Source organism: Glycine max, chromosome 16, assembly GCF_000004515.6.
Source record: "Glycine max cultivar Williams 82 chromosome 16, Glycine_max_v4.0, whole genome shotgun sequence".
Lineage (NCBI taxonomy): Eukaryota > Viridiplantae > Streptophyta > Magnoliopsida > Fabales > Fabaceae > Glycine > Glycine max.
The window spans coordinates 19,193,648-19,207,699 of record NC_038252.2 but is presented as its reverse complement, the minus strand read 5'-3'; the positions used below and the strand labels follow the sequence as shown (position 1 = coordinate 19,207,699).

The 14,052-nt window shown below is 35.4% G+C and overlaps 1 protein-coding gene and 1 long non-coding RNA gene across 2 annotated transcripts; one reads left to right on the top strand and one right to left on the bottom strand.

Moving 5' to 3' along the window:
- The first annotated feature begins 3,894 nt into the window (after positions 1–3,894).
- Positions 3,895–6,212, top strand: LOC102661032 (protein SCO1 homolog 1, mitochondrial-like). The gene is made up of 4 exons (XM_006599845.4): positions 3,895–3,913; positions 5,315–5,527; positions 5,876–5,965; positions 6,130–6,212. Exons 1-4 carry the CDS (start codon positions 3,895–3,897, stop codon positions 6,210–6,212), a joined length of 405 nt encoding a protein of 134 aa, XP_006599908.3.
- Positions 6,213–9,615: 3,403 nt separating this feature from the next.
- On the bottom strand, positions 9,616–13,356 carry LOC121173665 (uncharacterized). Its single transcript, XR_005888971.1, has 2 exons — positions 12,723–13,356; positions 9,616–10,629 (listed from the first exon to the last, which is right to left on the bottom strand). It is a non-coding gene; the product is annotated as an uncharacterized lncRNA (long non-coding RNA).
- Between the last annotated feature and the right edge of the window lie 696 nt (positions 13,357–14,052).

Sequence of the window (14,052 nt, the reverse complement as noted above, 5' to 3'; positions counted from 1 at the left end):
AACACAGAATCCTTTCCATTCTTGGTTTTGGGCAACCCCAAAACAAAGTCCATAGATATGTCAGTCCAAGGATATTCAGGAACAGGCAAAAGAGTATACAATCCATGAGGTTTAACCTTAGATTTAGCTTGTTTACACACAATGCAATGACCATAAAACTTATGCACATCACGCCTCATATGAGGCCAAAAGAAATGCTCTTACAGAATTTCCAGGGTCTTTTGACTCCCAAAGTGTCCCATCAACCCCCCCTCATGTGATTCACTCACAATCAACTTTCTAATGGAACACTTAGGCACACACAATTTATTTGCTTTAAACAAGAATCCATTATGCCTATAGTAACCATTTTCAGAAAACTTTTCACATGCAGCAAAAATTTCAGCAAAGTCCACATCATTCACATACATGTCTTTCAAAGACTCGAGACCAAACAATTTAGTTTCAAGCATAGCAAGTAAAGCATGTCTCCTAGACAATGCATCAACCATTACATTCTCTTTCCCTTTTTTATGTTTGATGACATATGGAAATTGCTCTAAAAACTCTACCCACTTAGCATGCCTCTTATTAAGCTTTCCTTGACCTTTTAAGTATTTTAAGGACTCGTGATCACTATGGATGACAAACTCTTTGGGTAATAAGTAATGCTGCCAAGTTTGTAAAGCTCTAACCAAAGCATACAATTCCTTATCATAAGTTGAATAGTTAAGGGCAGCGGCTCCTAACTTTTCACTAAAATAAGCTATCGGATGTCCCTCTTGCAACAAAACAACCCCAATATCCACATTTGACGCATCACACTCAATTTTAAATGATTTTGCAAAATTAGGCATAGCAAGAATGGGTGCATTAGTTAACCTATGTTTGAGGGCAGCAAAGGCCTCTTCTTGTTTCTTACCCCATTTGAAACCCACATTCTTCTTAATAATTTCAGTTAGAGGTGCAACCAATGTACTAAAATCCTTAACAAATCTCCTATAGAAACTTGCTAAACCATGAAATCCCCCCACCTCACTCAGTGTCTTAGGTGTTGACCATTCTTGGATGGCCTTAACCTTTTCCACATCCACCCGTACTCCCTCAGCACTAACAACAAAACCCAGAAACACCACATGATCAGTACAAAAGGAGCACTTTTCTAGGTTGGCATACAAATTTTCTTTCCTAAGCACACTTAAAATAGATTGCAAATGTTCAACATGCAAATCAAGACTAGTGCTATAGATAAGAATATCATCAAAGTACACCACCACAAATTTCCCAATAAATTCCCTTAAAGCATGGTTCATCAATCTCATGAAAGTACTAGGTGTATTAGTCAAACCAAATGGCATAACCATCCACTCATACAAACCATATTTTGTTTTAAAGGCAGTTTTCCATTCATCTCCCTCTCTAATTCTAATCTGATTATAGCCACTTTTCAAATCAATTTTGGAAAACACACATGCACCATACAGTTCATCAAGAAGATCATCTAACCTGGGAATTAGATGCCTATACTTGATGGTATTGTTGTTTATGGCTCTACAATCAGAACACATCCTCCATGAGCCGTCCTTTTTGGGTACTAGAATGACAGGTACAACGCACGGACTCATACTATCTCTCACCCAACCTTTGCTCAGGAGTTCGGACACTTGTCTTTCAATCTCCTTAGTTTCTTGTGGGTTGCTCCTATAAGCTGGCCGATTGGGCAAGGACGCTCCTGGAATGAGATCAATGTGAAGCTCAATTCCCCTCAATGGTGGTAAACCATCCGATACACTTGCTGGAAATACATCATCAAAATCCTGCAGAAGAGACTGAATACTAGAAGGCAATTTAAATTCATCAATTGGGTTAGCATGCAACATCTGACGTTGAGAAAACAATAAATAGAGGGGTTGTCTCACACAAAGCACCCTCCTTACCTCCCTTTTTGTTGCTAAACAAAGTTGTTTGCCCTCAAGTGTTTCACTTTTTTTGTTTTCTCTCTTTTCCCTCTCAAGTGTTTCACTCTTTTTCTTTCCTCTCTTTTCCTTCTCAAGTGTTTCACTCTTTTTCCTCTCAAGTGTCTCACTCTTTTTCTTTTCTCTCATTTTTTATCTGATCCTCACAAACCTCTTTAGGAGATAACAGTTTGAGAATAATTTTCTTGTCAGCTTCTTGAAAGATATTTTGTTGGTGAAGCCATCATGCACTGCCTGGGTATCATACTGCCACAGTCTTCCTAACAACACATAGGTCGCTTCCATTGGGACCACATCACACAACACCCTATCATTATATCTCCCAATGGTGAGACACACCTCAACCTGTTGAATCACTTTTACCTCTTCATCTTCACTAAGCCACTGAAGTTTGTATGGTCTAGGATGAGGCTTAGTTTCCAAATTCAGTTTGGTCACTAATGAGCACAACTTACCATTAATTACACACCTGGTGTGGAAAATATTTTCTCTTTGATTGTCATCCAGTGGCTGCATTTGATTTCCCAACAACCTTCTCACCATCAACATATCACCCTACATAGCTTCCTCCTCATACTCTTCTTCTTCCACTTCTTCTTCACTGATTTTAGACTTACTAGTGATTTCTCCATCAGCCTTTATGATCATGGTCCTCCTGGTTGGACATTCAGAAGCAATATGTCATGTGCCTAAGCACTTGAAACATTTTATGTTTCTGATTCCAGTATTGGATGAGGAAGTGGAGGTGTTATGTTTGCTTCCACCTACACTGGACGCTGCTGACTTTCCATGCGGGGATGTGGCTGCAGGGCAGAACGAATTACCTCCTTCCTTCTTGGATCTGTTGGTCCAGTTTTGGTTGTAAGTATTGGGTGAGTTCCTCCTTGTTGCACTTTTTCTTTTAATTTGCTGTTCAACCCGGAACGCCCTATGTAACAAGTCATCCAACGCCACATACTCCTGTAATTCAACAACATCTCTGATTTCAGGGTTTAGACCATTCAGGAAACGAGCCATAGTGTCTTCGGAGTCCTCTTCGATGTTGGCCCTCACTAACGCCATTTCCATCTCTTTATAATATTCTTCCACGGTTAAATTCCCTTGGGACAACCCTTAGAGTTTCTGTCGCATGGTTCTGTTACAGCTAGTGGGCACATACCTTTTTCTCATCACCCTTTTCATCTTAGTCCATGTATCTACCTCTCGCCATTCCTCTCTCTGGTATTTATGCCACCAAACAAGGACATAGTCAGAGAATTCAACTGCTGCTAGCTTGACTTTCTGCTCATTAGTGTAGTCATTACAGGCAAATACATGCTCAATCTTCATTTCCCAGTCCAGGTAGGCATCTGGATCACTTCTGCCTTAGAAGGGAGGAACATTGAGCTTTACTCCCTCAACCCGGTTCTGCCTCGGTCCGTCATTACCGCCATTGTTACCTCTATTCCCATCTATATTTCGTCTAGCATTCTGATTGGGTTGGTTCTCCAAAACTTCTAGTCATCCATAGACCTCCTCATTGGTACAGTCCAACAAACGTTGCATCTGTGCATTCATCACATCCAATAACAGACGTTGAGCTCCGTCCAACTGATGATACTCATCACCACCACCACCTACTCCAGCCATAATTCAACAGGAAAAAAATGTGCAATAAAAATTATTAAGGGTTTCAGGACCTCACCACACTCTACTCACGTGTTTAACTCTTAGATGGTAGTACACTCGTGTTTGATGCTCTCAATAGGCTATTGTGTAATGTATTCCCTCTTGCCTTTTACCACTCGTGTTTCCTCTTAAGTTCCTAGATGGACCAAATTAGACACACAAGGTAATATAAAATAAAAGGAAAGACAATATAATGATCATAGACAAATTTGATTTGGGATAACAACTTGGACTTAATTTGGATAATAATATATTAGATAGGATAACAGATATGACAACAGATAGGACAAGTAATCTTCAAATGCTCATAACTTTTGCTATGGTTGTCCGTTTGAGGCCCACTATATATCAAAACGCTCAGAATTCAGAGGAGAATCTAGATAAAGGGATTTAATCCACGATTTTCTTTCCCAAGAAACACCTCTAAATGCCTCAATTTCGTGTTCAAAGATCAAACACCCAAATCTCTTCCAAACTTTTTTTTTGCAACTGTTTCCTTTTTTTTGTCTTTCTTTTTTCTTTCTTTCTTTCTTTCTTTTTTTCGTTCTCTTTTTTTCTCTTTTTTTGTTTTTTTTTTCAGACGTCCAGCTAGTAGAATTCATTCAATAGGCAATCATCATTAGGCAAATTTGACAATTTAGCAATTTGACAATTAGGCAATTTTTACCCCAAACAGAATTTGAATAGGCTGAAACAAAAGTTATGAACAGAAGACATAATACAATATGACAGGCACAAGAACTTGACAAGAACTCAAACAGATTTTTTTTTGACACAAAGTCTGAAAGACACAAGAAACAAGAACAAGAACGTGACAAGAACAAGAACAAGAACGCAAATAACAGAACACAAGATGCAAACAAGAACGAAACAAGATGTAAACAAGAACGCAAATAACATAACAAGGAAAAAAAACACGAACCTAGACAAATTAAAAAGAAAAAAATAGGATAGGATAGGATAAAACCTGTATTAAGAGCCAAAGCTCTGATACCAGATGATGTGAACCTGACTAGGAGCGGATCGTTTGATACAGGCTACGAAATTTTGGATGACGCCACTTCCAGTGACGGAAGATAAGTCAGGATAGACGCCATAAGGATTACCTTGATAAGTCTGAGATTGGTTCAACAAGGAACCCAGAGAGAAACTCTCACCAAATTTTATCAAATGCCAAAAGTTTCTTTATTGAAAACAAAAACCAATACTTGTAGTGTATCTGAACAAAAAGATAAAAATAGACATGGGCCTTCTAAACAGTTTGGGTCAAAATTACAATAAATAAAAATTATAACTAAAAACATATTTAACTTTGGCCTTTAAATTAGTTTGGGCCTTCAGCAACAATTAATAGTCTTGGTAGTGCCTCTGCCTCTGGGCCTTCATCTTTCTCCACTTGGGCCTTCAATCATCATCAATGGCAGCTATACAAATGACCAGCCTTGTCTCTATGACGTGTTGGGCCTGTTTAAGTTTGCCTCTAGTCATGGGCCCTTCAAGTGCTTCATGGTCCATCAATTAGCCAGGTCGAATCTAGTTTGAGGGTGAAGTTTGTGTACAGCAGTACAGGATATACAGTGCCACATTTCAATTTGATCAAATAGTCCTGTTTCCTGATGCATTTCAATTTGATTATGAGGTATTGTGATGTTTTGTTCTTCCATCTATTGATTCAAATTTTATTGCTGCAGGGATACGTACTAATACGGAGGCTGTTAAGCAGGGACCTTCTACAGGAAAAGCTGCAATTGGGGGTCCATTTCGCGTTATCAACCATCACGGAAAACATGTAACTGAAAAGGATTTCATGGGAAAGTGGACTTTGTTATATTTTGGCTTTACTCACTGCCCGAATATCTGTCCAGAGGAACTACAGAAGTTAGCAGCTGCTGTTGATAAAATAAGTAAGATTTTGTAGATGATTTGTTGGTGTATGTCAAGCTAAGTTTCATACTATACAAAGCAAAATATGATATTTTATTCTCATTATAGTGGTCATTGAACAATTAAAATACCAAGTGATGTCTGAAATAACAAAATTCATGAGATGTACAGGTCTGAAGTGTGGTTGATCTGTTGAGATTCAATGGGATAGCGATGCAAATGACATTGGAAGTGTTTGTTGTTCTTGGCAAAATGATTTAACCAATGGTTGTTAAGAAAGCACATTGCAGTTTTTCAATCTTCAAGTTTTGTTCTTGTGATAATGTACTAATGGTAATCATATCCATGTCTCTTTTGGTTCCTTGCAGAGGAGAAAGCTGGAATTGAAACTGTTCCGGTTTTTATCTCTATTGATCCTGAGAGGGATATTGTTGAACAAGTCGGTGAATATGTCAAAGGTGCTTGGCAGTTGGCATCATACTTCTTAAATTACTTTTATGGTCTATTGTGTTTGTTTCCTATTTGTTTTTCCTGGATGCGGAGGGGGAAGTGGGATACATAGATTGGTTTATTATATCAGTTATTGAATTCTAAGGTCATTGCGTTAATTTATACTTTTCAGAATTTCATCCGAAGTTAATTGGATTAACTGGTAGCCCCGATGAGGTCAAGAATGTTGCTCGTGCATATCGCGTTTATTGTTAAAAAGAACAATGACATACAAGTTTTAGAAAGAATGCTCTTTTTCTTAATCTTCAAATTCAACTACTGCAGTTACAAAGTTACAATATATAGACTACTGCAGTTACAATATATTTAAAACTACTCCACATAACTACTCCATATAATTATTCCACATAACTCCTATTTACGAAACTACCACTAACTTCTTAACTTCTATTTACACGTCAGCATTCCCTCCCTTAAACTAAAAAGAAAAACAAACATTTAGTTTATAACTGACGCATCAACCATTCCCAGCATACTCTGTAATTTCAAGAATTGTTCTAACTTGAGAGGTTTTGTCATTATGTCTGCAACCTATTCTTGAGAATTACAGTAACTCAACTCCACAATTTTGTCTCTGGTCAAATCTCTAAGAAAATGAAACTTTATATCAATATGTTTGCTTCTGCCATGAAAAACAAAATTCTTTGATAGCTGTAGAATTATTGTCACATTGAATCAAAGTACTATTTTCCTCCTTATGACCAAGTTTCTCTAAAACTTTTCTCAACCAAATACACTGACAGACACAAAATGCAACAACTATGTACTCAGCCTCAGTAGTAGACAATGTCACTACAGGCTATTTTTTAGAAGACCATGAAACTGCTCCAGAACCAAGTAAGAATGCAAAGCCAGAAGTGCTCCTACGATCATCCAAATCACCAGCAAAATCATTGTCGGTGTAAGCCACCAAATTTGTGCAACCATCCTTTTTGTAGAAAATTATCAACATTGCCCAATGATCATAATGACCATTAAACCTTGGAATTGCAGGCTGCACGAAACTGCTACTCCCACCTTCTGCCATTCGTCTCAACTCGTTCTACTCGAAATAAAGAAAAACTGCAGTTTCTTTCTTGACTCACACTCACTGTTTTCCTCACACACTCATTGTTTTCCTCACATGCACTCAATATCAGGCCCCTACCATGGAGCTCTGATACCAATTGTTAAAAAGAACAATGACATACAAGTTTTAGAGAGAATGCTCTTTTTCTTAATCTTTAAATTCAACTACTGCATTTACAAAGTTACAATATATAGACTACTGCAGTTACAATATATTTAAAACTACTCCACATAACTACTCCATATAACTACTCCACATAACTCCTATTTACAAGAAACTACCACTAACTTCTTAACTTCTATTAACTTCTATTTACACGTCAACATTTATTACATGAAGACAACAGAGGAAGACTCAGATTATCTTGTTGATCACTCCATTGTTATGTATGTAATACTGTTTGTGCTTCAATAATACGACATTCTGTTTTACCAATTGCTCTTGATGTCGTATGCTAGTAGTCTGTCTATGAATTTGGAATCTTGATGTTTGGAAATGAAATTTGCAGATGATCTAATCTTTGAAATATTTCAATGGCAAGGATGAGAGTAGAAATAGTGGAGGTAATCTCCATAAAGTTTTGAATAACCTTTCTTTGAAATATACTCATCATGACTGACTGTTAACTTCACGTGCATGCCATGCACATATGTATATCCATCTTATTTAGAACTTAGAAGTCTATGATGGTCCTAGACATATTTCAATAACTTTTGACCATATTGAATTAATAGAAAAATTGAACATTTCTAATAAATTTCCATTTGTGTTTCAGTTATTAGTGTCATCATACCAGATATTGGATATTTTGGCTATTTGTTTAGCTATTAGCTTGCATAGCCAGATAGTTTCAGTGTCCTGGTTACTCCTATCTATTGACTCTCTTTCTGGTTATGCTTATGCATTTGCAGACATGTAATTGTATTTGTAAATGTAATTGCATCTGCAGGATAATATTGTTCTAATGAAGGATGTTTCTTGTTGCGTGATGAATACTAATTTGATAACATGGTTATTCTTTCCAGATACTTGATGAGTCTTGAGATGGAATTCGTAAAGTTTTTTGGCATAAACAATGATGTTGACTCACTTACTGATGGTGTTATTAAAGAGGTAGCGTAACATAAGAAATAACCTGCACAACCAGGCTATTGATACCCTCATTTCTTTATTGTGGAAACGAAATTGTCAATAAATTTTGGCCTTGTGGTAGTAAACTACACCAACATGTCTGGTTTTACAAAGCAACTTATTGGTGTCATTGTTTCAATGTTGTTGTTTAGCATTGTGCTTGAATTTTTTTTTTGGTGATATGTTATTGGTGTATTTTGAGATGCAACGACATTACAATTGTCATGTTCAACATGCCTTACATCAGAGGTGGCATCTATAATAAGAACTACCATGGTTTATATTGAAGATATATTAAATTATGATCTTTCTACAGGGAAGAGCTTACAATTAAAATGAATCTGATTGGTTTCCTTTCTTTCATTGGTAGCAATACCCTTTTGAATGTTACACTCTCCATCGATCATTTGCATGAATTTCTGTATGCTGGTTTAAATGTGGCTAGTTACAAATTTAGGACAACTTAAATTAGCTAAAGTTCGAATAACTAAAAAATGATAAAATAATTTGAAGTCATTGTTAAGCTACGCTCTGTGTATCCTATTGTGGCTTATTTTTCACGCTCATTTATAGCGTTTGATGGTTTTGCCTAGCTACCCCTAACGAGCATGATGATGTCAGCCCCAACACTCTTTTCACCCCCTGCGTTAAGGTTTCCTATTGCTTCTGTGATCCTTCCTTTTCACCTTGTCTGCTTTTAAACGAATTTTACTTTATGGTTGAATCTATCACATGCAAAGCATATTTGGTGAAGCATTTCATACTCGATATGAAAGTTTGTGTCTCATCACTTATACTTTTCGCACCAAATGCTTGGGTATAATATAATAGTCCCCTGGAATGCATTGACATAAGCCTGTCAATTTTGAATATCGATATATCATCCTTAGAAGAGTTGTATAGCTCAAGAAGTTGTTATTAGTATATATTCACATTTCCTTCTATTTCTTTTTTCCCATGACATGATAGTTGAAATAATCCTAACTAGGTTAACACCTCAACAAACATGAGAGGCATACACCAATCTCACGACGACACTACTAAAAAAAAGGTCTTCTACATCAATTTTAATGGCCTTTCTACACCGGTTACGACGCGTGGTGGTAACACAGTGTCGTTGAATACCGACATCGATTGGAGGACCGTCTTTGAAGGGTGACCTTTCTACAACGGTTGTGTAGCTCAACCGATGTAGAATGTGAGCTTTCTACATCGGTTCTAAGGTTGAAACCGATGTTGAATGGTAAGGTTTCTACATCGGTTATCAGTCAACCGATGTAGAATGGGTAATAATGGCAAGGTTTCTACATCGGTTATAAGTCAACCGATGTAGAATTTGAAGGGTTTCTACATCGTTTATCACTCAACCGATGTAGAATAATGAATTTTTTATTATTATTTTTGCGAAATTTATAATTTCCCCTTCAAATATTGATGTGATGTTAAAGTGCATGATTGTGGTTTACTAAATGTAAAAATACACATATTAGCACATATTTGAGCTAGTAATAGAAAAATCACAAACTACGTGTAAGACTAATGTGAAAAATCAAGAATATCAAGAAACAGTTTTATCATAATTAAATACTAAAAGAGTCCACTAGTGACAAAGCCAAAGAATGTATAGGACAGTAAAGTTATTATTTTTAGTATTTTGCTTCTACTATATTCAACAAGTTAAAAAAAAAGGTTTAGCAGCTTTAATTTTTTTTATAGCAATATCCATTATACCCCTTTGCGACTTATTCTATCTAATATAAGTTCCTTAGCGAGGAACCTATGTCACAAAGGATATTTTGAAGCGCATTGGATTCTACCTTTGATCCAAAGAGGTTATGCATTATAGCATCTCTTGTATCAAAATCAAAAGACACTATGGCCTACGGATTCCACCCTTCGTTTGCAAGGTTGGCAACCAAAAAGGGAGTGAATTAAAAGTTGTATCAGAAACTATATATGACTAAGAAGTTAAGACATATATATTGGAATCCAAGAGACATTGGATCTTGTAAAAGCAGGAAAACATGAGCACATATAAAGTGGAGCCAGTGGATGAAATAGAGCCACCTAAGCAAATAGGAATCTCCATGATGCCTAAACTAGTAATATTTAATTCATTGATGCAAATCAGGTTGTCTGCACTTGAGAAAAGCTCAATGCATTGAGCTGAATATGTACACCGTAAATTATGTTCATTGTTAACTAAGCACTATAGCTAGTAAATAGTAATTATCACAAGCATCATACTAAAACATCAAAAGAGCATCATGAGCAAATTTGTTCTTTAAAATAAAAGATAAAATTTCCACTTACATAGAAATGGTCCAGTTCCAGCAAAGTCACCCTCCACAAGCTTGAGCTGGATGGTCACTTTCCGAAACATATATTTTCTCTTAGATCCAAATCCAGCACCTGCAGTGTTCAAAAAAAGGTCACATGTTTAGATGAAAAATAACACATTTTGCAGGAAGAAATAGAGTCTTGAATTGGTGATTGTTGGCGGCAACCACCCTCTCCAAAGAAATCTCCCCAGGAAGAGTCTACTTGAATAACCATGGAAAAACAAATCTATAGCCTGAAGTACCTGGCCTAATCCTCTACATATATCTCTACTATCCTTCAGGATTCTAGACATATCACTTAATATTCTGCCGGGTAATAGTTTTAGTACCTTATTATATATCCCTCATTTTCCTTAAATGTTAATAATTGAAGTTTGTAAAAATTATAGATAACTTTAGTGCAAGAGACTCGTGAAACTTTGGATAAAACTCGCAGTGACAATATTATGCACGTGTTGCAGCAGGAGAGAATCAATAAGAAACCTTAGCTCTTACACTCAGTAAAGAACATACAGAGGATAGGCAAAAAAATTCTGCTGGATTACATAAAACAAACATATATTGTGCATATGTACTTCAGCAGTGCTGTTTACACCTTTTTTCTTTTTACATTCTTTCTCCGCACCCCCTTTGTCCCCCCTATAATATAGTTCCCCTGGGGTAGTATAAAAAAAAGATATTGTTATACCTTTTAAACACCGTTACATACAGGCAAACTAATAAAAGAATTGCACCCGTAATAGCATGGAGTATATTAATTCAATGGGATAGAGCCTTGCAAAAAAATAAAAAACCAAAATTAAACACGTTAATGTTTTAACAGCATTTTAATAGAGTTCATAAAAATATTGTAAGATAAGGGCAGGACCTCTGTTATGTAAAAGCAAAAATCCTATCAGTAATACTTGTGCGGCATATTGGACACTCAGAACAAGCAAGTGAACAAGATTTACACACTACAAGATCAAACAAGAGGCTATAAATATTCAGACAAAAATTGTAAATCCAAAAAAGGAAAATCACCAACAAATTTTTTGGGTAAGAGATTTAGACAAGTTAGGAAGAGACTCACAACAAAAATGTCGGCATGGAAGCATAATTGCTGTAGTTGGAGATTCAAAACATACTTTACAAACATGGGAATTGGCATTGCCATTTCCAAGGTACTTGAGTTCTTTTTCCTTCATTTCTTGCATGCGCTCTTGAAATCATAAATCGCACTAAATCTCTGAAGACCTTTCAACATGGGAATTGGCATCGCCATTTCCAAGGTACTTGAGTTCTTATTTCCTTAATTAGGATTATTAAATTGTGTTACCTTAATGGATTTAGGACTTGTGCCAATAATACTACTACACTTGACCATAATATAATTATAAACTAGAAACACAATTGCACGCTGCGCAAGCATCTTAATGTTTTACAGAAAAAAAATTTAATAGTAATAGGATATATTAAAAAGTAATAAAAAATTAATAGTAACAGGATACATTAAGTTAAAGAATGTCATTCGTTCCAATTTATATCCTTAGAAATCTAATTGTTTCTTATAATTGGATGTTTGCAAGAGATCAATTTTTTTATTAGGCTTTCTCGTGACTATCACTACAATATGTGTTTGAAAGAAATTAGTTAGTATATTACTTATAAGTTATAGAGAAATATTTTTGGTCAGTTTTGTATGTCTTCCTACAAAATAGGTTGGACATACTTCACTGATGTTTTGGTATATTTTCAATAAAAGTGTAGGAGTGCAGTAAAAAAAAAAAAAAGAATAGGAGTATGATGTTGATTGTGCTCATTTAAACTCTCTAGTTGAAACTAATTAGATGCATAGATGCATCTAAAATAAAGCTTGTAACTCCTAATCTAATTTATGCTAATTTCTCTAAAGACATGAAAGAGATAGATTGACGAGAATGGTCTATATAAAGTATAAAGACAATACCTAGTTAGCAAAATAAGATTGAAGTTAAGATTATTGGGTCAGTATTTTGTATCACAATCATATCATATCAAATAAATATCCCATTATTCACGGTCTTGATTCTCTCTTTTCCTTCTTCCCTACCTAAACCCTATTATTTCAAAACCAGCTAAAGAAAATCAAATAAGAATTTTCTAGGACAAAGAAAAGTATAAATAGCTGCACAATAAGGTTACCTTGAGGCGAACAACCAAGGGATCTTCTTTGGGCATTTCCTCATCTAGTTTCGGTGCATCCAAAATATGCTCCTTGGGAACAATATTACTTTCAACGTCATTAGTTTTTGGACCATTTATGTGTTATGCACCATCATTTTTTTTATCGATGTTTGATTCTGGAACAGCACCCCCGTCTTTTTTTTAACTTAGCAACAAGGACCCACATATTTGCTAAATCATTATCCAAGGCTTCTTCTCTTCTCTTGGCCTCTTCAGTTTTTTTCCGGTACTGCTTTTCCACAAATTCCTTCTCGGCTAATGCAACTTCCAGAGCTGCCTCTCGTTGTTTCCTAGCCTGTAGTTCTATCTTTAAATCATCAGCATCAAGACTCCTCAACTCAAAATCATCTACACCAGTTCCTGAAATTTCATTAGCACGGCTAGAAATCCTCCCCTTCCTTCCAGCTCTTGGATCATTGTGAAGAGGAGAAGGAGAAGACAGCTAGGGAGTGGGGAGAGGAACAGACCCCAGCTGGGAAAGAAAAGGAATGAGTGCCACATTTGTGGAAAGAAGAGGAACGGACGCGAGGGCGCATTAAAAATTAAAATGGCATGTATTCAAAGATGGTTTTCCGAAACCGCCTTTGAAATGTTCGCAATATTTACGAAATTGCCATCCTTATACATACTAAGACATTTTCCTATGACCGTGGTAAATATGATGTCGTAAAAAGAAGCTTTTTTAGTAGTGCGAGAGACATAAAGCTCTACAAATACCATAAATACTTTATTAATTCTTTCAAATCAATTTACTTAATTTTTTTTAAGTGTAATTTATGTTTCTCAATTTTTTAAATATCACAAATTTCTCAAAATGAGCTTAGGGAATAAGTATTTTCAGCAACTTAATGGTTGCTTTTATATATATATATATATCCGTCTCATTTTTTATTATTCAAAAACCGTGTCTTTTTAAAAACAGATAATATATTATTGACCTAATTGCATCTTTACTCAACTTTTATATTTTTGACGAATTTTATAAAAAAAAATTGAGAATAAAAAGTACAACTGTGTTATGAATAAAAAGACAAAGGGTAAAATTCTTAAATTTTTTAAAAGATGAGATAAAATATATTAAATTAATTTTTTGAAGTAACATATATAAAAAACTAAGGGTAAAAGTATTACTAATTCTTAGGTTTCTTTGTAAGTACTTTTATGAGAAGAAAATAAGAAAAAAATCATGAGCTAAAATTAGTTATTCAATAGTTTTTCATTAACTAATTTTTAAGATGTCCTCTCATCTAACTATTTATCAAAACTCGTTTCAAGAATTTTTTTTAAA